At 37.6% G+C, this 26,637-nt stretch overlaps 2 protein-coding genes across 2 annotated transcripts in view; one reads left to right on the top strand and one right to left on the bottom strand.

Annotated features, from left to right (window-relative positions):
- Nucleotides 1-26,637, bottom strand: part of LOC113493452 — a 120,662-nt gene that overhangs the window by 18,095 nt on the left and 75,930 nt on the right. Inside the window, exons 6-14 of the mRNA XM_026871442.1 lie at nucleotides 17,539-17,745; nucleotides 16,756-16,884; nucleotides 15,904-16,021; nucleotides 15,086-15,784; nucleotides 13,266-14,818; nucleotides 12,902-13,047; nucleotides 12,012-12,215; nucleotides 8,544-8,670; nucleotides 7,937-8,124 (exon numbers count right to left, since the gene is read on the bottom strand). Coding sequence (XP_026727243.1) covers nucleotides 7,937-8,124; nucleotides 8,544-8,670; nucleotides 12,012-12,215; nucleotides 12,902-13,047; nucleotides 13,266-14,818; nucleotides 15,086-15,784; nucleotides 15,904-16,021; nucleotides 16,756-16,884; nucleotides 17,539-17,745 — 3,371 coding nt within the window. The remainder of the gene's footprint in view (nucleotides 1-7,936; nucleotides 8,125-8,543; nucleotides 8,671-12,011; nucleotides 12,216-12,901; nucleotides 13,048-13,265; nucleotides 14,819-15,085; nucleotides 15,785-15,903; nucleotides 16,022-16,755; nucleotides 16,885-17,538; nucleotides 17,746-26,637) is intronic.
- LOC113493454 overlaps nucleotides 3,102-26,637 on the top strand; it is a 61,587-nt gene continuing 38,051 nt past the window's right edge. The window contains exon 1 of the mRNA XM_026871443.1: nucleotides 3,102-4,736. Coding sequence (XP_026727244.1) covers nucleotides 4,604-4,736 — 133 coding nt within the window. The 5' untranslated portion in view covers nucleotides 3,102-4,603. The remainder of the gene's footprint in view (nucleotides 4,737-26,637) is intronic.

The raw sequence follows: 26,637 nt of genomic DNA, 5'->3' as shown, positions 1-26,637 counted from the left end.
TCCACAATTGTGCTAGGGTGGCTAAGAATGTCACCTAATACTCTTAAAACATTCGTACAAAATAGGGTAGCTCAAATTAATGAGCTCACGGGTAGTTTACCATGGTTACACGTAGGAAGTAAATCCAACCCAGCTGACTTGGTGTCACGCGGGGTCACGCTGGACGCACTGCGCACAGCTGATATTTGGTGGCGCGGCCCGGCATTTTTACACGAACGATTGTGTAATTTTAGTTATGATTATAGTTGTCATAATGTTAATTTTAATGAGTTGCCCGATACTAAATTAACGACCACACTGTTAGTACATCAAGTTAATAAGAATACATTTCCATTTGAGAGATTTTCTTCCTTTATTCGTATGAAACGTGTATTTGCTTACATGTTACGTTTCATTGATAACGTTCGTCATAAAATAAAGTTAAATCGTAAATATGGCCCGCTTCAAGTAGATGAGTTAAACAAATCTATTATTAAATTAACTCGAATGTCACAAATTCAGTCGTTTCCTGATCTTGATATATCTTCAAAGGGGATCTTAAAGGGTAATCGTAATATATCTGGTCTTAATATATTTGTTGACAATAATAACATTATTAGAGTAGGAGGTAGGCTAGATAATTCTTTAAGTTTTTCATACAATAAAAAGCACCCCATTTTATTATGTAGTAAACATACTTTTACACGTTTATTATTTCAATATGAGCATATACGCCAACTACATGTAGGTCCTCAACAATTGTTAGCTGGTATACGAGAAGAATGGTGGCCCCTCAGAGGTCGTAATCTGGCCAGAAATGTTGTACATACATGTGTGACATGTACACGTATTAAAGGTAAAACTATGTCAGTACAAATGGGTAACTTACCTATAGAAAGGCTAGAACCAGGTTATCCATTTATAAGGTGCGGTGTAGATTATGCAGGACCCATGTTTATTTTGAACCGTAAAGGAAGGGGCGCTAAATTAGAAAAATGTTATATTTGTTTATTTATATGTTTCTCTACGCGTGCAGTTCACTTGGAGTTGGTGACTGCTTTGACAACTGATGCATATATATTAGCATTAAAACGCTTTATGTCTAGACGGGGTAAACCCTCTGAAATATTCTCAGACAACGGTAAAAATTTTGTTGGAGCTATGAAAGAACTTACACATTTTTTAAGGAATAATTGTGATAATATAATTGAAGTTTTAGCTAATGATGATATAAAATTTAATTTCATACCACCATATACACCGCATTTTGGGGGATTGTGGGAGGCAGGAGTTAAGTCTTGCAAGTACCACATACGTCGTGTTATAGGCAACGCGAACTTAACTTATGAAGAGTTTAGCACGATATTGGCTCAAATCGAAGCCGTCCTAAACTCTCGACCCATGTATCCACTGTCCGCAGACCCAGCTGACCTTCTTCCCCTCAGCCCTTCTCTGTTTCTGATTGGCCGACCGCTCACCGCACCGGCCTGCCCAGACCTGACGACTACAGCTTCACATCGCCTGTCTCGCTACGACCGCGTGGAACAGATGCGGCAGCAGTTTTGGCAGAGGTGGTCAAAGGAGTACATCGCGGAGCTTCAGACAAGAACGAAGTGGAAGACACGCAGAGAAGAATTGGTACCTAATACTCTTGTACTAATCAAGGAGGACAATCTGCCGCCTCTCAAGTGGCGCTTGGGAAGAATCCTTCATACTTTTCCAGGGAAGGATGGCCTGTCACGAGTCGCTGACATCAAAACGGCGACAGGGACGGTACGAAGGGCATTCTCTAAAATATGTCCTTTATTATCGCAAGAAGAAGAAAAAACTACGAGTTCACAATAATCATGCAGTTATCAGTACTTCGTTGGAAGCAGGAGCTTCCAAGGCCGGGGGCATATGTTAACGCTACTGCTAACGCCATCTAGTGGAAAAGGATTAAGATACGAGACACCCTCTATCGTCCGGCGGACGGAGACGCGGCGAATGATTGTGAGCGGCGAACGAGACCGGCGTGCAGCGAGCAGCGAGCTCTGATTGGTCGCCGAGGAACTTCAATTATTCGCTCCTATCGATCACTTCTTTTTTGACATCCTTCAATCAGCAACTGCGGTGGTAGTCGGTACACCACCGTAACATATTATTCGCCTTACATAATATTTTTCTGAATGTACTGTACTCATCATAATAAAGTATTTTTATAAGAAGCCTAATAAAGAAAAATTCATTGAAGAGTGACCTGATCCTCACACACAATACACAACATAAATTGTTAGCTGTTAAAGTTCAAATCTGTAAAAGTGTGTCGAATTAAGTGGTTTTCGTAATGTCATGCTGATAGGGCTAATCAATAAATTGACACTTTTAAAAATCAATAAAATGACAGTTTGTGGGCTAAAATAAAAAGAATATGTAGGAATCGATATCGTCTAGAAGGAAAAGCAACTTTTTAGCACTGGATAATAGTGCATATGTATGATGATTATGCGGAATTGCATCCTTTACCGGTACGTGGCGTCAGCGGCATTGGAAGAGAGCAGCGAGGACAGAACAACAAGATTTTCTATACAGCTATAATGAATATTAAAAAGGCCTTACTACGCACCGGATATATTATTCGTTGGGAGACGGATGTGTGGACATTTGCATGCGCGCCGCGGACCTGAGACAATGCACGCCTGTTGAGGTCCCGAAACAATCTTACTGGCAGTCGGCAGAATATATTATGATGAATAAAACAAAGTTTTGTAGCGATCGGTGTTCATGTTCGAGTTATTATGGGTTTAGGTGTATTTAGGACATCTGGTTTAGTACAAAAGGTCGTTTAAATCTAGCCTAGAAATAATAATAATTTATTTTGAAGGATAATGAACACGAATGCTTTCCAATTAAATGTATCATTAACAGTGCATATTTCCTTATTAATTCCGAAATAATAGATCGGAAACACTGCATGTATGCTATATTACATAGCTCTTGTTACATAAAAATAAATGTGTTACCAATCAGTAATTGACGCGTTTACATTTCTATTTCCGTCATTTAAGGCAGTCACAAAATATGGGTTTGACGGTTCAGCCCAGATAATGTTGATTAAGATGTGAAGTGTGTTGATTACGAACCGTTATCAGCGATACCACACGACAGATTACGTTATCAGCTCGATGTGTGCAGATATGAATGGCAAGGTAAAGGCGGCTTGTTGAAATGCAACCACTTTAAGAATTGGCAGTCACTAGGTTGACTGACCGTTACGTGAACTGTGAATCCTCTATCAATAAAGCTCAAATAATAACAGTCGCACGAATGTTTTTCATAATAATCCACATTCAGATGAACCCTCTTATTCTTCGAGGTATAAAATATAGGTACGGTTCAAGACAATAGTTTTATACGAATGTTGTTTTTCAAGTACGCTAGGACATTTCCCTTTGAAACAAAGCCGAGTTTTACATAACAAACGATGTATAGAAACAATGAATGAAAGCTGGCTGCCTTCCAAACTATTTAAGCCGATTATATTTAACTGTGTTTTCGGTGCAACTACATACGTATTATAGCAAAGGTATTATTTCTGTCCCTACGACATCGTTTCTTCTAGTGTTTTCTCCATGGCCGAATCCCCTATAACATTTTTGAACTATAATAGTATATTCATACTAAAATAATGCTTAAAAGCGCACTTATATGCGGTGATTCATCACCATCGTCATCACAGCTCTTGTCTTTTCACTGCTGGGTTTAGGCCTTAACTTTTTCGTGTTCTACGTCTTTTTATTTGGCAATTACGGTGATGTAATATTCCAAGAACAGCTATATCTGTTATCAATATAGGTAGTTTCTGTGCTCGTGTTGATCAATCACTCCAAATGCACATATCCCATGATAGTACTTTTACCGACTGACATTTTCCTTTCTCCCGTACTCCTGTATTTTTTTTCTCTTCAAATTCTCGAATAAAGGGCAGCGTAACAATAGAGCCCAATTCAGGGAAATAATCAATACAGATAATACAAAAACCATTGAAACGAATATTTTGGAAAACTCCCCGCGCTAGTCCAAATTGTTATGATAAATAATGTAATATCCCTTTACGTATTGTTATTTAAATACGTTTTTTATAACAAGCTGTTATATGTTATTTTCATTGAATGTTCGTTAAGCACTGAATCATTGACTCACATTATAAGCGAATCAGTGACTCGTTAAATTTGATATCATTGTTATTTAGTGTCCAAGTATAATGTTTTAAAAGAAGATAGCGGTCAGGTCGTATGTAGGGCATCGGCGGCGCGCCACTCCACCTCACTGTACAGCTACGATCTTGGCCTCAAAGCCTGACCGGTTACCTTCTTTGGAAGCAACCGGTTTAACAGACCAACTTCTTTTTATAACAGTTTACTCTCTAACATCGATATTTGCATTGACGTACTTATAAAACGCATCACGTGATCAGGCCTCTGATGTAGTGTGAATAATCGGAGTTATTGTTTTCTGAGAATGTAATTGATGTGAGGGTTATAAATAATATTTGAGTTATTATCTACTTTCACGGAATATGGTGTGGTGATATCCTCCGTGGTTGCGCATCCGCGTGACTCAGACTGAGCGGTGAGCGACAGTCATGCAGGGCGACGCGCGACGAACTCTGATTCACCGGCGACGAGCGCTGCTGAGCCGCTCGCTGCAGGCGGAGCGCGCCATGCCGCCATGCCGCCATGCCTCGCCATACTATTATGCACATATTGATGTCGCAGGTAACAGAATCGCCATTGTATGCTATTCACTATTGTGCAGCCGAACTTTTTAGTTCCCCGTAAGCGATTGTTAACGCCCTATTGTTACAGTTCGAATGTGTCGGTTTATTTAGATTGTAATAATAACAGGATTCTAAGCCCACAGACTAGTTTCATTCAATTTGTTTGTATATTATGAATATTTTACATACATATTCATGTTTTGACTCATGCCTGTTCGCAGCGCGGCGTGTCAATTAAAAATTTAATTGTCTAGGTTATTCATTGCTTTGTTACATCTTTGTAATTTACTTGTTGTGACGGAGCTCTTAAATCTTTAAAAACTCTTGTTGTATTTAAGATTTTAAAACGATACCTACACATAATTATTGTGATACGACGTATTAAGTATCCTGGTGTATCCTAGATGCTTAATTAATGGCTATGCTGTAGATTAAACTACACTAAAATATAATTAAACAGCGAAACATCGGGCTTGATGAAGATTCCCATAGCGTTAGAATTCAGTAAAACATAACGCCTTTGTTAATAATAAAAGTGAAGTTTCTCACATAACCATTTTAACCTACGTAATTACTTTCCATACTTAAACGTTAAATTATGTATTTTCTACAACGCACGTTTTCTAAGTGCGCATAATAAAATGATTGTCTGACCACCTTTATGCTATGTAACTACATGTATTTACATACTGTGTATTTATATCTATGATCTGTATGTGTATCAACAGATTTGTTGACTATACTAATGAGCCATAATAATAACGATCGGGTCAAAAGTTGAACGATGATTCATTAAGTAAGATTTCAAATGCCTGGTACCTACAAATCTCATGCAATAAATTGATAGACTACATATATTTGTTTTATATTAATTTTAAACAATTCCTTTATGCGCACCATAAAGCTAACAGCAATTTAGACACGTCCGCGGTTGTTTGCGCTTCGCGGGAATTAGTCACACAAAAATTATTTTGTGCGGTGAGCGACTACTAACGCCATCTATGTTCGGCGTTCAACAACTCATATAAAATATAACGGTCACATAAAACACGTTTTTTAAAACAAAAACATGACGCACGTATATGCTCATTTTAATTAATGTTTTATTAAATACTTATTAAATAAAATATTCACTTAATTATCGTTAATTAGTGCTTGGAGCTTTATGCCTGTTAGGTTTCAGGTACCTATGTATCGTTAACCTGAAATGTTCGTTTCAGAAACACCGGGTGTAATTGTTATTTTGTTAAATCATTAAATTTAATTAATGATTTCAGTGAATATTTTGCGTCAATCTTAAGGAATATGAAAGTTGAAAAGAGGTTATCTGTAACCATGTAAGCTTTTTAAATCTCAAAAATTTCGTTTTAAAATGGGGTCAAAATATTAATAAATTTCGTTATTATTAGAGGACATCCAAGATCAAAAAGCTCGCGGCTTACTATAACCTACTATTTGAGCAATATTTGGCAGTTATCCAAGTAGTTTTGATCTAGACATTATGCAATTTGTTTAATCGTTTAGTTGGTAATGTAGGTATACAGTAAGGTTAATGGCACGTTATTATAGTCGTTATTGTGACGTCACGAATAGAATTCTTTATGGCGGGCGTGGTCATGAAATGTGAATTGAAAACTTCAGCATTTTATTTTATGATTAGATTTAATATTCAGGCAGACGGGATATAAATATTTAATGTTCGGTAGTAAACAATAATATTTTGCCGTAAAGAATATTGTATGTAGTATAGTATGGATATTAATCTTCTTAATTATTGAAAAAAAAAAATGATTTTCTGTACCTAATTTATAACTTTGTAGCTTTATTTTGTATGTTTTTATGATATATATTATTGTATGGTTATTTTTTTCGAACGCTGTTTTATTTTAGTAACCTACTTGTCTATATAAACGTCTTAATATACTAGATACGCAGTTACTCAGGTACGAAGTACTTACAATAATTATTTCACCTTCAAACGTCGCGTAGGCGTGTTTTATTATTAAACAATGTGTCTTCACTTTTAGATGACTAAATGTTTGCTAATCTATTATTAAAGATTAGGTGGACTTAAAAATAGATTGTTACTGCTGCGATACATTCGCGAACATTTAGCAGATATCAAGTAGTTTTTGGTTTCAAATAAAACAATTTTAAAAAAGCTTAGGTTCGTAAAGTTCCTCTACATAAATATTTCACGCTTTTTTGACGCAGTAAAAGCTAATAGCTTTTATATAGGACTAAAATAATGGATAGACGGAATAAATAAAATGTAAACAGATACTTAGGTAGGTCACTGTTTTTATATGAAACATACTAACACGGTTTGTCCCTCATGCGGCGTCGGTCAAGGAAAAAATTGATTCTGTTATGGTTATATATGGTTAACCGTTAGCTATGCACATCAGCTGTAATCTAGAAGGTAATTTATAAATATAAATATGTACGTCCATTAGAGAAGTTCTCATTTAAAGAGTGTCGATCAAGAGCGTTTTTCTTCTATGTCCTCTAGTTTACCAGATATACAATATCTTATTTGGTAATATAGGTACCTACTTGTATTATCCTACTCAACCTTTGAAATTCCCGTAGACTTAACTAGTACGAGAAGCTCTTACAAGTTATTTAGGGTAATCAGTTCCGATATCTTAAAGAAGTTACAAGAGTAGCGTCTAATTACGTTATGAAGACATAATTATTGCTTAAGTTAATTATCATCTAAGGCAACTAAGGCAACGCAGTCTCTATTAAACAAGCAGTTAAATAAATACACGGATTACTATCAGTTAGTAGCACATCTTGTAAAAGCAAAACATCGGCTTCGGATAGCGTAAATTGTTCCTGCAGTGATTGTTGGCAAAACTCGAATTTGAATGACGACTGTTGCACGTAATACGAACTACGAATTATAATAATTTAACATCGATTATACAAGACTGATTGTAAATACACGTATTTTATCGGTTTAATTATGTTTGATTGATATCAGAGTCCGAAGGTGCAAACGCTGCCGAAGATTCATTCGTAGACATGTTATTTAGGCCAGTTTCATAGCTGTCTGGGAAATCCGGGCACCGTGAACCGAGGTACTAAACCATTGCTTTACGACGCGAAATGGTACGCAGAAGTGAATGCACGGTCTATAAAGATTCCTTCCTAGGCAGGTGTGAAACCAGTCTTAATATAGTTAGAACTTACCTTTTCTTATTAGTAAGCTGGTGACCCTGCGCAATGCTTCCCGGGGTGATTTCTGGAAGAACTTGGGGGTCAGGTTTGGCGGCAGGGTGAGGGGCTTGCGAGACGCGCTGCCCTCCCAAGCCACGGGGTGCTCCGCCGCCACCTTCGACGAGGCTGTTAGTCTGTCCAGGTGTTCCGTTGAAGCAGGCCTGCCAGCAAGCGGATGTGTTAGAATGTTAAATCTAGTATGTTAGGTTTGCAGGATTAGGCCTAGATGGATAATTTGCCTTTTCTAGTTACCCTTTAGATACCATTTCAAAATTCAGATTTTTTGCAAAATACTTCATAATTTGTTACATATTATGTTTTAATAATTATATTTGTTTTCAGTAAAAGCTTTCATACAGGTATTTATTTCAAGAATGTGTAAGTCGACCGATTGTTAGAGACAAGCAGTGTATCACGATCTTTACTCGTTCAACGATACGATCAACCAAGATCACAGGTTCAGATAATCAAATTTCAAACCAATTCTTGACGTAGGTACGAGTTTAAATTAATATATATATATCTAGTAAATTGTAGTATTCGTTGAAAGTAATGTTGGTTTACAGTATTCATGTTATACCTGTGTCTTTGGCGAGGGTACCAGCCTCTTGGCGGTCCACCGAGTCGCAGCAAGTCTGCGCCGGTGCATACGCCCGAAGCTCCCATGATCGAACCACGCCCATATCCACCTAGCGTCGCCGAGCTCCCTGTTACAAAACAATATTAATATCATTAATAACGATAGAAAAAAATAATCTTAGTGTTTGATCCGAAACATTTAGTAGAAATACTAAGTAACGATGAAGTTCCCCAGCGATACATGTAATACATGTTAGAGTTATTAATACAAGTGTGCTAACTTTATTTTTAATTTATGGTACGGCTAGGAACAAATTTCGTTCGATTCAATGCGATGAAAAAACAGTTTTCATATATGTATGTTCTTACTTATCAAATATTATTAAATACTTATAAGCAGAAAGTGCCTGTTGTCCGAATAGCTAGATGATAAAATCCTTATCTTTATGCATAGTTCGTGTCATTGAGAATTCGTTATTGCATTTGTTTTGTCTACTCAAATGTATTTTCGCTCTTCTAATGTCAACTTACAATAATAAGAAGTACATACTCGTATACTTGTGAACACGAGTTTTTTATACATGCAACATAAACTTTTTGTGCTCATATTATAACGTATTTTTGTACAATCGACAACAGAAGTCGGTTATCACAATAACATTTTCAAAATAACGAAACACAATTTCGAAGAGTTTTGTTGTGGTATCCAAGCCATGCATTTGGCTTGAAACTTTAATCTATTCTTATAAATGTGAAAAGGTTTTTTGAACACGCTAATCTCAGGATCTACGGGTTCGAATTGAACGATAAGTCAATAAATCAGTGTTAGATAGCCTATTTGTGTGGAATGCTATAGAATATTTATCTTCACGCTATAATATTAAAAGAAGCAGAACATCAATGGAATGTGTAAAGAGGAGAATATAAGTACAAAACACTACTTTTATATTGAAAATTACTGATATTTTGTAGACCTGATTGTTTTAACAGACTTTGTTGCTGACTATACTTTTATGTAAGATAAACATTCGCGATTCTGCACATGTGTGCCCGTAAACCTTCCACCACATATTGTAAGTCAGTTGCAGTTGTGGAGACAAGACAGCGATCTAAACTGCGTAGAGTGCCATCTCTTTCCCACAACAAGCAACAAATGTCGTTTTTTAAGTGGTAATGACTACTGATACAGAAAAAACTGAAGACTTAATTCAGTTTTTTTGGATCAGTGGGTACTTATCGATATTCCTATTATAACACTTCACAATGATGACATCATACGTATAGAAAATACTGTTATTTAATGTTATCCGTGATAGCCTTGTTTATAGGCAGTGAGACTAAAATCTGCATGTAAATTGTCCGGTTGACAATATCCATGACAGGTTTAGTGAATATTTTACAAAATTATTTACTCATATCAGATTATGTAGTTTTTTATTAAGGGAAGGTTACTAGGTAAACCAGACACCCTTAACCCTAAGAGATTGCCTATTATGCGCGTGAATGGTGTTGTGCCACCGAAGCGTATAATGGGAAATCTATTCAATCATGACAGGTCATATGCCTAAGTGATATTTCTGAAAACTATAAAGTGAATAGAAAACGAAAATCAAGAGAAAATATATGGAGATGATATATGAAGTCGAATTAGATCTGTTATCTCCATACATTTGAAGGTTTCTATTGTGGTTAAAGATTGCTGATATTAGGTTACGAAGTGTAACAAATGGGGAATATATTTATACATACTATAAATAAGTTATGATGTTCTTTTAAACAATCAATAATTATTCATAAATCTTGATACTTGAACGAAGAATCATGAATGGTTCTGCGTAATTTGTCTTACTTCGATAGCATAAGGAAAACTGCTATTCCGATTCAAGACTTAAAATAATCGGCTGTTCTGAGTATATAGTAATAATTTCTTAATTAATTCCAATTAATATTACACACTTTGCAGATATGATAATGGTTCTTGTCGAATTATGAATGTTACTGATATTGCGATAAATACGTCAATATGACATAATACTTATTTATTATGGTATTGTGTCGATATTCATAGCCCAGCGCACCCATTTTGTTTGAGTCACTTCAACGGTATGTGGATGTATAATTTTATTGTTATATATTCATGTGATAAAGACATGGTATTTTGTCTCTATTTTTCTTTTTGGTTATTATTGCGAATTTTAAACAATAGCTATTATGCGGATTTTTTGCATACATATAAAACAATATCCTATCTCCTTATGATGGCTCCCCATACCCCGACACAATCGCGGTTTGTTTTGGGTGTAATTAGGATTTTTTTAGAAAATGAAAGTAGGTGCTTTTAAACTTTGTTACAAGAAGAAGACCGAAACTCTCCTTGTTCCGTTGTATTGAATTTTCACTTTGTTCTTATAATGAATACTAAAAATAATAATTTTACATAATTTCATATAGGCCATACATAGCCTGCCATGAATTTTCCACGGGATAATCGAGCAAAATATTTTTAAGTCAATTTGCTGAATAAACAATAAATCTACAGCTCTTTACTTTGTTTACAAAAAATATAATAATCTAATAACAAGTATTCTTACTAATGATATGTAAATAAGGAAAATTCTCGATATGTTATGCGGTTTTCAGGTAATTGTAGTCAATCAGAATAGTCTAATATTATTTGTGAACGATTACCGACTGATAACAATAGATAAAAGGTTATCATTACAATAATAAGCACTTTAAAAAGGATATCAGAATAATCATAAACCAATATTTGAATTTGTGCAATGGAATTAAAAACAACCTGCCAAGTGCGGGTCGGAGTCATGGCACAAAGAGGTCCGTACAAATAGGCTAAAAGCAAACGAATCGGTAAGGTTACAAATATTTTTTTGTCACCTAATTGTTTTAAATAATATTTGTTGACCCAAAAAAGTCGTCCGTAAACCGTTGCTTAACTTCGATCCAAATTTTAGTATTTGTTGTCATAGTAAGAGCAGAAATACAGCCTTAGTAACAGGGTTTAACCGTTGGGATCGATACTCTAAAAGGATTTGGTTAAAATACAATAGAAAATGGAGTATACTGGCGTGTTGATCAAATTTCCCTTAGACGATGATATTTAAAATGTATTCTCATCAACAAAGAGCCCTGTATCTATTTACTTTCTATTTCTCTATTTCTGTATCTTTTTAATTTCATGGTCATAGATCAATGTATTAATGTGAATTAGAAATATTTAGCGATAGTAATTGTTAGTAGAATGACACTTTCACGCTCGCCTGAATCAATTTTGACATAATATTATTATTGTATTTGATATCAGTGTAGTGCTTACTAAGGCTCTTACTAACTTCATTTTCGATTTTTTCTAGTCTAAAAGGCGGTATTAAATACCTAACACTTTTAAAAAATCGAATGTTATAACTTATTTGGTTTAACCCTATATGCTGTGTATTCAAAAGCTTCTAACCTATCGACTGTATAGAATTCATGGTGTTGTTCCTGGGCGGGCCGGTGGAGTTCCTGGGCGGAGTGCGGGGCACGTCGCAACCGCGTGCGAACACCGGCGTCTCCGGGAGGCTGGCCGACGTCTGCAGCGGGCCGCGCCCGGCCGCCGCCGCCTCACGGCTCTGACGCTGTAACGTTCGTCGACGGGCGCCACTTGCACCGATATCTGAAAGTTTATGTAAAGATTTTCATGAGCTAACCAATCAATCAACGGAGCTAAGTTTACTAGAAATGGGACTCCAGAATGCGGAAAACAGGGTAGGCTCTGAACTCACTGGGTTATTTACAATTGCGGGCGTAATACCGAAAGTTTAGTTTTTTTTTATTCGGCTCCGAAATGGTACTATCTAACCGAGATCGAGTTGAGAACTGGTTTATATGCGTCGTTAGCTGTCGATTGAGCTTTGATCAAACTCTTGCTACTATATGAATTGGCGCTAGTGTCAGGTTCTATAGTACTCAATTCTTTGAGAATTAAGCTCACTGATGTGGTTCTAAGAAGTCATTCCTAAGCGCTATGGAGTAGAAACTCCTTAGTGGTGTAAACAGGAAAATGTAGAGTCAGTGAAGTATATAGCTACAGCATAAATCGTTTAATTTTCAGGAGAGAGGTTGTGAATGTACATTATCTCTCTAAACTGATAAAATCACAATCATGCTTACTAGGTCCTCTCGTGTAAGTTTTGGTGAAGGACATATCAAAAACCAAATTAATTTGGATAAAATACAAACATGTTACCAATTTGTTTGTAAAGTAAATAAAAACTAATATGTTATACTAAATGTTTGAAAATAGTTGTAAATATCAGAAATTTTCAAGCGGAAAACTAGGAATAAGTCTCCAAAACATACCAGTAGGTAAGGTCCTTCTGTCAGTCGAGCCAGTCTTAAAGTTAGTGCTGCTTCTCCTGTTCTTGTTATAGCTGGTTTCCATAGAACGCGTTTTCAAGCTGTTCGTCGTGTCACGATGCGGTGGCACCGCAGGGGGTTCCGAAGGCCTGTACCCATAAATTACATTGTGAATAAAGATGCTGGATATTCAGGGAATGAACAAGGGCTACTTCACTATGACATTTCTTACAAGGTTTATATTCTAGTCTTATATTAGTTTTTAGTATTCTACTCAAGCATTTTGTTGGTTAAAGGTTTTTTTTCGTTAATGTTTAATGAGTAAGCGAACTTCTGCTCCATTTCCCAATATAAATAAATTATATACCTTCTCCTTGCTTCCATCGTCGGTGTCGGTAACGTATCAGCTTTCTTCACATGACGTTTTTCCGAAGGCGCCATTATTTCCGTGTATTCATCTTCAACTTCTTGCACTGGCGAAGGAGGTAGAGGTGGAAACTTTGGTGACTCCGGGGTTTGCGGCAGGGGGCCCATCTCGTGGCCTAAGGTCGGTGAGGGCGGCAACGGTAACGGTGGGTGCCGATACGAATGCTCTACAATCTGAACATTCAGCGGGAAGTCGCCACCGCTCGACACGGCCGAGTCAGACGAAGATGGCTGTCGCATCAAACTAACCGGTACATCTTTGGCGCTCGTGGATTTGTGCATACTGTTTGACCTCTTGGAGCGGTCACGGCGATCTATCGATCGTTGATTTTGTATTTCATTGTGACTCGATGACTTTTGGATATCATGTCTCTTTTGTCTCTCTCTAGAACTATAACGGAAATTGTTTTCTAATATATCTTTAGATACGTCATCACAGTATTCATCCTTATGGATATTCCAGTCTTTAGGTATATATGGGGTAAAATGTTTTTGGTCCCGACCTTGACTTAATATAGCGCTAATATTGTTTTCGATTTTGCGTAACGGTGAGGTATCCCCGCTGGAGCCGGGTTCTCCGCTCTCCTGGTCCTCCTCCTCCTCGACTGTTGTGATGAGCGCCTGGCGGCTGGCGCTGTTGCCCTCGCCGTCGGCTCCGAGGCTCGGCAGGGACACGACCCGAACCATGTTGGGAGGCACCGTGGTCAGTTCATTGACGGTCTCGTTGCATTCCGTCACCGGTGTCTCCTCTACTTTACCCTCTCTTATAAGTGACTGAATATTATCGAAAGTCGACGAGTACTTTTTGAAATCAGAAAATCTATTTTGCGGTGAAAGCTTGCTTTGAACTTTTGTCGAGCTTTTCTCGCCGTGAGTTTTTCTACTTTTAGGACTGTGACCAAAGTACTCCTGAGCGATATATCTATCTGGACCATTGTTTAGATCTAAACTTAGACGAGATTTTGGCGACGTTATTTCCTTACTCAATCTAGAATTCGGCGTGCAGAGATCTATACTATATCTAGAATTTGGAGTGTTCAGCTCGCGACTCAGTCTCGAGTTCAAATCTACGCTGTATCGAGATTGTGGCAAACTTAAATCTGAACTTGGTCTGGAGTTGTAGGAGCCTACAGACCCGGAGCCACTGATTGATATGCTCGACCCGTCAATAGATTTATCAGTATCTAAACTTCTGTTTAAACTGTGACTGTGCAGTAGATTTGTAGGTGATTTGTTGTTAGCATTCTTGTTGAAGCTTGGTAACTGTTTGCGGTTTTTCCCCTTTCGGATGACATATGTACCACATGCCAGATCTTGCGCTCGTCGACCATCTGGTTCCACATCTGAGGTTGGAGAAGCGAGTGCTTCACATTGTGTGAGCGGCGGTGGCGGCGGCCAGTACTCCTCTCCCCAGTCATCATCTACTCTTTGTGGTATCGAACTTGTACTTGAATGCGACTGGTCACCTGATTTCCTTCTTCGTCGACCGATAACCTGAATAGCAAACATTGATAATACACTAAATAAAAACATCAAAATACGTTTTTCTGCGTCAAAAACGTGCAAGCACGTTACATTCCATTTCTTTATCAGTGTTTTATGAAGTAAATTTCCGAAAACAAACAAAAAGTCTGAAAAGCTACTTCAAAAAAATTACCGCATTCAGTAACTTTTATGAGCAAAACTTAAATCTAAAAGCTAAAACGTTTGGTTTGCATTTTTTTAAGAAGTGAATGTTATTGTGTGATTAAAATAGTTCACCTTAGTGCTCCCTGGAGTAAGTAGAGGATCATCACCATCGAGTGACACTTCCCAAGCTATGGAATTGCGTTTCGAAGGCGTCGTAACAGCGGGCGGCGGCGGCGGGAACGACTCTTCTAGCGAATCGTCCGAAAAGTGCTCTTCGTCGTTACTCTTACTAGAACTTCTCCTCTTGCAGCTCACTACCAAATCCTCCGTAGAACCTCTACACACTTCTCTATGTCTCTCCATAGAACCGGCGAGAGTCCGCGGAGGTAATTTCCCTTTGGGCGATAACATTTCACCGTCCGACCTGCTGTCGCGTTTCATGCTGCTCTTCTTTTCAGAGCTCTTTGTGTTGGTTGGTGAAACTTTTTGTACGTTGTATGTCGGGGAATGCAGTTCTTTTTTGAACTGCAGGTTCGGGCCCGGATATATTGTTACAGGGTGTTCATTGTATGGTTTGTCATTAAATTCGCTGGAGAATCCCATAAAAGGGAACATCGGTGGGTTCTCTACGCTTGGTGATTTCTTGAGATTGGTGGGAGGTGCGTTGTGTCTCGGCGGGAGCCACGCGGGTGTTGTATCAGGTTGCGGCGGCCGTGCACCGTGTTGCAGCGACGCAAACCTGTACGGAGGCACCGGAGGCTGCTGGAGGTGGAAACCATTGCCTTCGGTATCCTTCTCCCACCCATATGGACGCTGATGTCTAGTTTTCGGCTGAAATGGAGAAACAAAATTATTTAGTTACAAAAATATCAAATTGTAAGTAAATGAATACCGAACTATTTTTATAAGAAAATGATTTCATAAAAATATTGCTGTGTAGATATACTAACGAAAGTAGTCTGTGTGGCCGTAGTGATCCCGTTGACACTGATGATAGAGTCCAGCCTCTCCTCGGCTTCCCTCTGTTCAGCTGATATCGTCCGCTTTGCCGAATTCGCCGGTGAAACTCTGAAAATTAGATATGAATAATTTGTTATGATATGAACATTTCGGTTTTTTTTCACACTCTGCAGAATTTAATTTGCTGTTTTTTGTATCTTTAGGTAAAAACAGAAGGTCATATACAGGTAGTAATGTATCGAGGAAATCTAGGCTAATTTTCCAACCTTCCGTGCCTTGCAAATTACGGCTGTCATACCTTTGATGGGCAATATGTCTGACAAGCAGCTTTTGCCACGGTCTTTCTGTGGGCGGTATTTGGAGGTCAAATAGGCAATTGCTTTGTCTACGTTATAGGTTAGGTAGCTAGGCAGGTGTTTTGTGCCATGCTCTCCCTTGGCAACGTTTTTACATCTGATCCTTGTGTATATTTGTGTTCATATAATCTTGACATTTTCTTTCTGTTATTTTAATAAGAGTCCTTTTTTCTCTGGTCTCCTCACATGATGTATAGTTTGATATATAGTATCGCAATATTGATATAGGAATAGAATTTATACGATAGGTTTAAAAGTTATTCTCGTATTTTAAGAAATCCCTTTTCGGAGTGCCTCATTTCCTGCTAGACAACAGATTGATATCAAGCTGGTCATAGCTTACATAGAACAGATACAGTAGACGAAAAAGTAATGGAGTTCTATCTACTACATAGCATGGTGTACTGATCCGCTTCCGCAACTGCTACCCTCTTACTTTGGGCCTGGTATGCCTGCAGATTGAACAAGATGGGAAACTGTTCTTACTTGGGCAATAATGTAGATATGATGCGCTGCGCCTCCTCTGGCGGCGGCGGCGAGTGCGGTGACGGCGGGTCCGGGGGAGAAGGCTCCTCGCGCTCCTCAGTCGGACGGAAACCCAGCGCAAACTTCGCTCTGAAACGTAACATATAACCATATGAGACCTGAGCAATGTTATCAATTTATTTAAAATTGTTGGTATGCCTTTTAAAGGGATATGAATTCCTTGGTTGAGCTTCTTGAGCTGAGTCAATTTGAGAGTGATATTTCAGCTATAACAAGTAAAATATATTATTAAGTAACGTAATTTTGTGAGTAGGACTACTGGTAAGTGGTAGACCAACTTCGTAGTAGCCTTAAGCGTCAATGACACGCAAGTTACATTTGCTCAATCAAGTTGCTAACGCGCCTAATTTGTTTTACTATTGTCTGAACAAAGTTAGCTCTAATTTTAGATTAGTACGAAACTACGTCGCATCAGCAATCGGATATGTAACTATGCAGTGATTGTGTATTCTCTTGGCGTAAATTTTAATTATTCGACATCATACTATGCGCTACAAATAACTTTCTAGAACTATGTAAGCTATGCTGTATTTTCCAATCATTTTTTTATTGTTTTCGTCACAAATCATCAACATTTACCATTTTGATATTTCCGAAACTATTGCGATCTTTGAATGGATATGAAAATAATTTGGGTAAAGAAAAATATTTTTTCTCCTCGTTTGAGCATTGCTGATATCTGGTACCTAATGAATAAACCAAAATTTCTTAGGAGTAACTCACCTCCTGCCGTTCATGCTCATATATCCATCGTCCTCGGAAGTGTGTCCTGCGAGCGGGGAGTCGTCGTCCGTGGCGGGTGTCGCGGGGGTGGCCGGGGTGGCGGGGGTGTTGGCCGCGCGCGGCTCCAGCGACCGCGGCTCGCCCTCGTCGTACTCGCTCAGCACCTGGTCCAGTAGCTCCAGGGAACGCTGCACGTCGTCGCACCCGCTGAAAACGACAGGGACCCATTGTTAACAAAAATTGAATTGTTGTTCCTTTTTCTGAGTATCAATTGGCATGAAAATTGAAAACAAGGTCTGAACATTTTCCTCTTTCGGGTTTTGCATCTGTCTGTCTCTTTTAAATGTTTGCAGCAAAATTCAAAATCAACCAGAATTCAAGGCTACATCATACTAACTTGAAAAACAAACTAAAGGGTTTCTCCTCTAAAATATCTAGATATAATATTCGATAGGATGTTACATACGTATGAATAGATACAGAAATTTCTCGTTCCAACAACACACTTAGGAAATCCGATCTACATAATCGAACTTCTGCGTGAATGGCGCCGAGGCCGAAGCTGACAAGCCGATTGACGTGGTTGCTATGCCTCCGACTTTAAGTTAAATGCCCTTAGACCTTCATTGAAGATATATATACATATACTTTGATAGTTCTGGCCTTTTATTTCTTATGAATGTGTAATAAAAAGATAATTGATTCTTTAATTGAAAATTTCACTGCACTGTTGTTAAGTGTTAGAAAATAGTGCATGCATTTGTTATAAATTACAGTTGGATGTTATAAAAAAAGAATGAAGAAGAAAATGCACCTGTCTATAAAAATGGTTAAGCTAATAAAAAGAGGAGCTCCCGATACCTCAGATTTTATTCGAGAAGCATATTTTACTGCATAAAAAAACTTTTAGCAGCAATCCTTATTCCAAATAAAACAAGAACAAACCAGACGACGAAAGTCTCGAACGCATAAAGTATGGCATACCATAAAAATCAAATCAATAACACCGAGTCACTACAGCACTAGAGCGAACCCAATTTGCAACCGTGCAATTTCCGTGATGGTTTTCTAGTTGGATTGTCATACTAAATAAGTCAGTATAACAGTGGTGGAGAGCGAGGTCGCACCACTCAATTCCCCGAGATAATGGTAAATTGAACTCATTTCCTTCACGAAGTCTGTGCCGCTTCGGGAACGCTCCCTCACCGTACCATTAGAACCGAATTAGAGGATAACGATATAGCTACATCCTTACATCAATCAATTGTGACGTCATACTATTACTGCTATTCTGAGAGACAAAGAAACGTTGTTCCAATTTGCTTATCTGACACTAGAATACATTATTTGTGCGCCTGAAAAATATGTTTATTATCGTGAAAAATATACTCTCTCTGCTATTGTAATGAAAATGTTTTTTTGTTCAAAGAGGTATAATTTATCTTGACATTTACTTTGCGTAGGCGCCTTATGTACTTTTCGCAGCTAATGGTCTAGTAGTGTTTGGTTGCAAAGGTCAAGGTTAGTTTTGAAGTTGCTTATCAAGAGAGTAACTGAGCGTCCCAGAATTGAGACATTAAAAAGGATGAACTAATTTAATTGGGTGGTTCGGCAAATATTTTTTTTCGATTTTTATAGGAAGTAGGTCTTCAGAGTTGCAAAGTGGTTCTAGTGAGCGGCACAAAGCAACCCTTTTGAAAGAAGAGCGCTCTTTCGGCATCTCTCGATAAGCCGTTGCTGAGTGGCGGGGGACGGCATGCTCTTGTATTTGCTCAATAAACTGCGCTACACTGCTAAAAATTCAAAGATCGTTTTAAAAGTTTCCAGTCCCATAAATCACTTTTAAATAAAAACAACAATATTTTTTGAACTTAGAACGTAAATTTAAACTACCTAACTAAGAGTGAATTGAAATAACTTATCATATTTTATTTTATGAGATCAGTCTTCGCAATTTGAAACCTCTTGAGCAGATTGACTGAAAATCAGAGGCGAGTTTTTGTAAAAATCTTGACGAGGAAAATCCAATATTTGGTGAGGTCGCCGCTATCTCGATGGACGGGCATGTCTCCGGCGATCTGTGCCCGATCGAGAGGTTCATTAGTGTTCACCTCACTAATGATCTGCGCTGCACGCTCGACCGTGAGGACACCAAGTATCAAGTGGACTTGCTTTTTTGAAACAATTTATTGATGCAATTCCGTTCCATAGAACAGCTGTAGAAGCACGTAGGATTTGAACTAGAAACTTACTATTATAATGTACTTTTTAGTTTTACGTACTTAGGAGTGCTACGTATATTTCATCTTAAAATCAAATAACAAACTGCGCCACATCAATAGAATTAGAAACATTTATGTAAGTACATGATCTTCGTGTCAAGTCTCAGTTTGCACGTAACTGGTATTAAAATAATTTTATTACTGAAAATACAATGGCAGACACTAAAACGTAGTGTTCAGGGAATTGCAAGTTTAGTTAGGTACCGACATTGAATGTTCGGTGCGCATTACGATATGCGCAACGTATTAGGTATAGGGCATCAATTTTGCAGGTAATACAATATCGGCTCAGCATTGCGCGTACGAACCGTGGAAGCCTACCTGGCTGTGCTCAGTAGACTTAGGAGTTGTTTGTGTGTGTGTGTATCGCGTATTGCATTGTATCGCTCAGCCTGCCACAAAGCAGAGCACTCAGCATGAGTGCCGCGGCGGGCGCGTGCCTGCCTTTGTTTTATTTCACCCACACTCCTGCGCTTTCGAAACTTTTAAGGGGAACTTCAAATTGCGTTTCTCTTTTTAACTGGAGCTGGTTTGCGCTGATTAGTTGGACGGAGTCGGTTTAGTTGGTAATTTATTTTTGTTAGCGGTCACGGAGTTTTGCTCTATGCTAGTTGCTTAGTTGTGCATTCAGTTGCTCAGTTTTTTAGTTACTTGGGAAAGTGTTAACAGGGTGTTGTCGCATCAAACACTATGTCAAAGTAGGCCTACATCTTGATAGGTGAGGCAGACTATTTATGCGGAAATGAGTGCAGCGAGGCGGAAGTGCAAAGCAACCCCGGCGCACCCCCGCGCGGCACCCTCGGGCGTCGACCTCGCGTACGCTCGGCGCGCTGCTCGCTACCTCGCCACACACAATAACAACTCAATGCCATCGGCCTCTCAGCTCGGGCCCGCTATGGAAAATCTCTCGAAGATCAATCAAACAAGAGTACATGGATACGCAGTCAACAGATGGTGTAATGCAACTATAGAAACTAGACGCGCCTGATACTTGAGCGCGTTCCGATTTCAATAGCACGACGAAACTGTGGCGGATCTAATCAATGTTCTTGTAATATTATATGCTGTGGAAATTGATTCTGTTTACTTTGTGTAAGGGATTGAATTCCAAGAAATTGTTAATTGCTTACCTTGGTACATACCCAATAACGCATTTACGCAACAAAAATGTAGGTAGATATTTTACAGATCTAACTAATCTGTTGTTGTAATAATGTATTGCGTAACAAGCTCATTTTGTAATCAAATTCGAGCGGATAAACACTACAACTTAAGATGAGAAAATCCAAATACTTGGTGGAAACTTGAAACTTTTTCAGTCCGGACATAATTCAACTAGTTGTTAAAGTGTAGAACTTGGCCAATTAGTTGGTTGAAAGTTTCCATAGTATTGTTCCTTCGTAGATTACACGTGCAGATGCTCTTAAAATAATTTAAATTACGTTAAATGGGAAATAATTGGCCCACTTTCTTTAATTAAAAATATGATTTATTCAAGTTGAGATAGTTTCCTTCAACATTTCACAAGAAAAATTAAGTATTTACTAAGGTATAAAAGTAGAGAAATTAGTTTTACATAATACATGACCTCTGTCAACTCGTTGATGTCATCGCTAAAACAATGTTATGATCGAAAGCCGTTGTCGTAACAATACTAATTAATGCAGATAACTTACAAACAATTTAAAGATGCAATCTTTAAGAAAACTGATCGAAATCTATGTTTCCCACGCTCGGTATTACAGTATGCTCCAGATATACGATTGTACAGCAAGGGTGTTTGGGGGTCTACTACTCTTAGTTAAACGAGAGAAAGAGAGGTTACTGGATACATGTAGCGCTCTCTCGCTTCCACATTCTACAGTCCTGCTTTGAAAGATGGTATACCCCCGTCTGGTCTCAGGAACTTGTTAGCAAGTTAATGTCCCATCATAAACATACAATTTGATGGTTTCTGCTCATTATTTATTGACGTTCAACCATCTCTTAGAAATTCAGTTGAAAGACGTTTCCTCGAACGATGGAACCGTTTGTGAAAATGACAGACTTTTCTTTAGTAGGAGTCTACACTAAATGTGACTATTTATAGTTTACTAGCTGTTGCCCGCGACATCGTCCGCGTGGTTAGAAGTTATAAGTTATAATTTATATCTGCCCTGTTTTTTCCACAATTTCCATTGTATCTTCGCTCCTGTTAGTCGCAGCGTGATGGTATATAGCCTAAAACCTTCCTCGATGAATGGTCTATTCAACACAAAAATAATTTTACAATTTAAACCAGTAGTTCCTGAGATTAGCGCGTTCAAACAAACTCTTCAGTTTTATATATTAAGTATAGATATGTGATGGTGCTATCTGAGCTATATTATCTTTAATTGCATTATCAAATCTCAACCATTTAAATATATATAATAAACCTGAAACACATTTAAATTGGAAATTTATATTTTTACTTGGAAATATCAGATATGACAGGGTTGTTTTAAAAACGACATCTCAATAACTTAAGGACGACCTAGACAGTCCCAGGGGTACTGTGAAAAACCGATGGAGTTATAATAAAGTAACGAAAGCTAATTATATTAATATTACTCTCTTAAATTTCAAATATTGAACTTGACAATTGTTTTTCTTTTATATTGTTTACTTATCTTTTTTCAGATCAATAATTTGCTGTAACAAAACTTAAAAAGTTATCTCTGCGGAATAATAATAATAATCATAATCAACTACAATTTCCTTCAGTTTCACAAACATTTTCATTAAGCCCTTTTCAAAAATATTAACACGTGGACAGAGACCATATAATTTGTAATGTAAAATAAAGCCGTGGCTATAAAATGGTCAGTTACGTGACCAAAATACAAGTGATCAGCTTGCCCAACAGTTTTCCGGAAAGCGCTTTCGCTAAAATGAAAACTGGTTGTCGCTCGTGAACTCGTGAATAAGTGTCGTCAATAGCCTGCCTCCAATGAGATTTTATAGAAATATTTTTTTCCGACAGCCGAAAAATGATTATTGGAGCTTAACGAGGGGAGCCATGGAAACGATGTTTGTTCATAAGCGAGAACTGTTACGAAACACCCCAAAAAAGTCACTTTAATTTGCAAAAATGTTTTGTGAAAATTTAAATTGCCAAATCTTTGCTACATCAATTTGTACCTGCCAACAATACAATATTTTTTTTCATAAAATCATAACCGTTTGTCATTCTTAGCTTGTATTTGATTTAATAATGAAAGTGATTCATATTTTTTATTTTCTCTATTTTGCTGCTCAAATTATAGAGCTACTCACAAAGTATGATTGTTTTCAAACTGAATTTACAAGTTGATAGTTTTAATCGAATTCAGGAAAACAGGAAATTGGTATACAATAAACCTGTTCACAATAGTAACCACGTAAGCAGGAAACTTGTTAACCCATATCAGTCGTAACATCAAACTCATAGTCATTAATTCTCTACGCTTGCGTACACTTGAAAACAAAATACCTTTGTTACGCGAAATACAAACGAAACGCTTTTGTCAATGACAGTCAAGACCTAACTTATGTGGATCGATCCCAAAGTAGCTCTTACCGCGATTTACATATGATTGGAAATGTTTGTTTTTATTTTCGTTTCATAAAATTTATGTAAGTATTGAATATTGAATCGAAATATGAATCGAACGAACGAATATGCGCTCTACTTTTAGTGTTGAAATAGTCGCACGAATTTATTTATTTAGGAATCGATTTGAAATAAGAATACGGAAAAGTTCAACTTTTCTGTCTCTAAGCAACCTATAAGCACATAACAATGTATAAATGCATTATTAAATGATGTGGTCCTTGATGGTGAAGTCCTTATTTTTTTTTTTTAAGGACTCCGGTTGGGTCCGAAACTAGTCGGGCTACCCCGATAAATACGCGTGAGTAAACTGTTACATCATTTAATAATGAATCATTCTCACGATAGTTACTATCAAAAAGGTATAAGCATACAAGGTTTTCTTAACCTTTTGTTCACAGATAACGCAATATTTCAGAAACCTTTATTAAAATATCAGTTGCGACATCATGTATCAAAACGTCAACAAGGTTTACAAAGTAAATTAATCTAAGTGCACGCTAACGTTGTTTAAACATTATTGGGCGGTTGACATCTAGCGGAAAATCCTCGTCTTTCGCTGTGTCGGAAGGAAGCTTTGAGGACATGCCAATAACCGCTGGAGCGGTAACAACACCTCGCAAACAAGCCCCGGAACCAATTCCAATCGTCGGCCCATGATATAAGGTTGACATTCCAAATAAGCTTTTACTGTTATCGGCTGCAGCGACTTAAAGCAATTTTGTGAGTCAATATTGAACTTTTCAACTCATGGGAGCGATGTGTTCCGTACATACCGTGCTTTCCTACTAAGCCACTTACGACTACAGTGTGCTACTATCTAAAACAATTTTGTTTCAGTCTTCCTATAAGTTCTAGATTGCTGAAGTATTGGTCACTTAATCTGCTTACCTCATAGCTGATCAACTCTCTTGATTTAAATTGCCGAGGAAGAAAAGGGGAAATAGCTAGGTAAGAAATAAAGCACCGCGAAAGTAAGTTCAAAGCGTCAGTCCCCTTGTATAATACCCGATTAATGTTACATCAACAGCGTTTAAATGTTTGAAGTTTCAATAAGCAACTATTAGGCAGTTATCACACAGTCGATGTATCAAAGCAAGGGTAGATTATCGCCAGGCGTCGTCGGATTGCGGTGTTAATTAAGCAATTAGGTCTCGTCAGCGGCCTCAACGTTCCCGTCCGTCCTCGTTAAGGCATTAAAACGGCCAAGCAACCTCCTGCGACCTTATTATCAATCCCAAAGGCCGGGCGAAGGTACCTAGATAATAAAACCGTGTCAACCCTTTAATGACTCGCCAACTTTAATTAAATACGCACAATGCAAACGAAGCTGAATTAATCACATATTTTGAGACTAAATTTACTCGTTTTTCTTTCATTAATTTGATTTCTCGTTAGCATTAACGTTTTATGGGAATATTCAGACTAATGGAAACATTGGGAATGCGAAGGCAAATAGGATGGCAAAGCTACAGTAATTACATTACGTCATCTGATGCAAATCACTTTTTATGTTTAGTGTACTTTTTATATACGTATTACTAAGTATTGGCTATCAAATAAGTTAGAACGGGAAAACATATTTACAATTTAATGAATATACTAGGCAAATAAATCAAATTAGGAAATAATTATTTTTACTTCTTCCAACTTGGTGGCTAGCCATAAAAGGTTTCGCAAAATCTTCCAATCCCTCCTCTCCCAATGGAAAAGCTTGTAGGAGCAGAGCTGAAGATGGAGCTCAGTGGCGTTCCGTGGGAGACTCCTATGTCCAGCTGTGAACTGGGATGGACTGGATGGTGAAAAACTTATAGGCTATGTAGCCGTTTACATAGACAGTAAGCTTTTATAAAATTCCCTCTATCACCCACAACCCCGACCCGAGATAAAATAAATAGAACCGATATTTAACATTTTAATAACAGTTCGATAAACTTTATCGAATTGATGTCCCGCGAACTACATATATCACATTGCGCTTGTAGGCACAATCTGTGGCCGGGTGACATTTCCACCCTAAATCAAGTGTGAGCATTTCATCGGAACTGTTCACAGCGTTTGCTTGCGTATTAAAGGGGGAAGGGGGCGTGGGAATGCAAAATTTGTGGTACCAACGGTACCAACATCGCATTTTCATTTTAATTCCGAGTGGCCGAGTAATATTTTAGCGAATAAACGTTCCTCGCTCTAATTTACGGTACGAGCGCGAAGATTAGTATTTATGGATTTAACTGCTTGTGGTGTAATTAGTGGTTATCAAATTAGTGCAGCGGACACTGTTTTTACTGTAAGTACCGTAACGAAAGGGTCTAAAGGGACCCCTTTTAGTGACGTTTACGTCGTCCGTTTGTTCAAAGTACATTTGGAGGCCTGCAGAGGAGATAATACTGAAATTTTCAGGTAGTTACGAATATCATTTTATTTTAGCAATGTAATTAAAATTTTCGTGTTTAGATTAATTAATGTTATATCAAAATTTGAGAAAGTAAACAATTGAATTTAATGATATTCTGCGCAATTAATGCCCGCAAAGTACACAGTAGACTTGTTTAATTTGAAAATGTTAAACAATATTGAACCAGCTTTAGACAAATGAACTAACCATTATAGAATATAAGTACTACAAGGAAGCCAGTTTCGCACAGACTGGCAGGGTTAAGTCTCCGTCGTGTTCGCAGTATAAAGGTGGGAAGCGGTTATAAAATGAGTCAAGTGCGTGTTTAAACGGTCATAAATGTAGAGTGGTCCAATGAAGTTCATATACTCGCAGTAGAAGGTAAAGTAACTATAGTAGGTACTTATAAGATGTTATATACGTATAATTTATTTGAACTCTGTTAATTCTATTATTCAATAGACAGAACAGTGTTAAAATATATGAATACAGCCACATTGTTTCGTAATTCAGAACTTTAGTAGAATAACACGAGCAATGTAAATAAATGCTTTTCTTCAAATATTTCCTTCATTTAAGCTAGCTTGATAAATTTATCGTTCTTTCCAGAAAACTTGAATAATGTTAATAGTCTAGAAAACTGGTACTATATTCTTCAATATTTTATTTAAATCCTTTTCCAGGATCACCACTAAATACTTGTCAAAAAAGCGCCGCAGCAAATTAATTGAATATAAAGGAACAGAAACTTTGTATAGTTTCTACAGTTTAAATGGTCCAATACAATTTGTAGTCAAGAACGAAAGCTA

The sequence above is a fragment of the Trichoplusia ni genome, chromosome 4 (assembly GCF_003590095.1).
Source record: "Trichoplusia ni isolate ovarian cell line Hi5 chromosome 4, tn1, whole genome shotgun sequence".
NCBI lineage: Eukaryota > Metazoa > Arthropoda > Insecta > Lepidoptera > Noctuidae > Trichoplusia > Trichoplusia ni.
The sequence above is the reverse complement of the archived record's forward strand: the minus strand, read 5'-3'. Positions and strand labels throughout refer to the sequence as shown.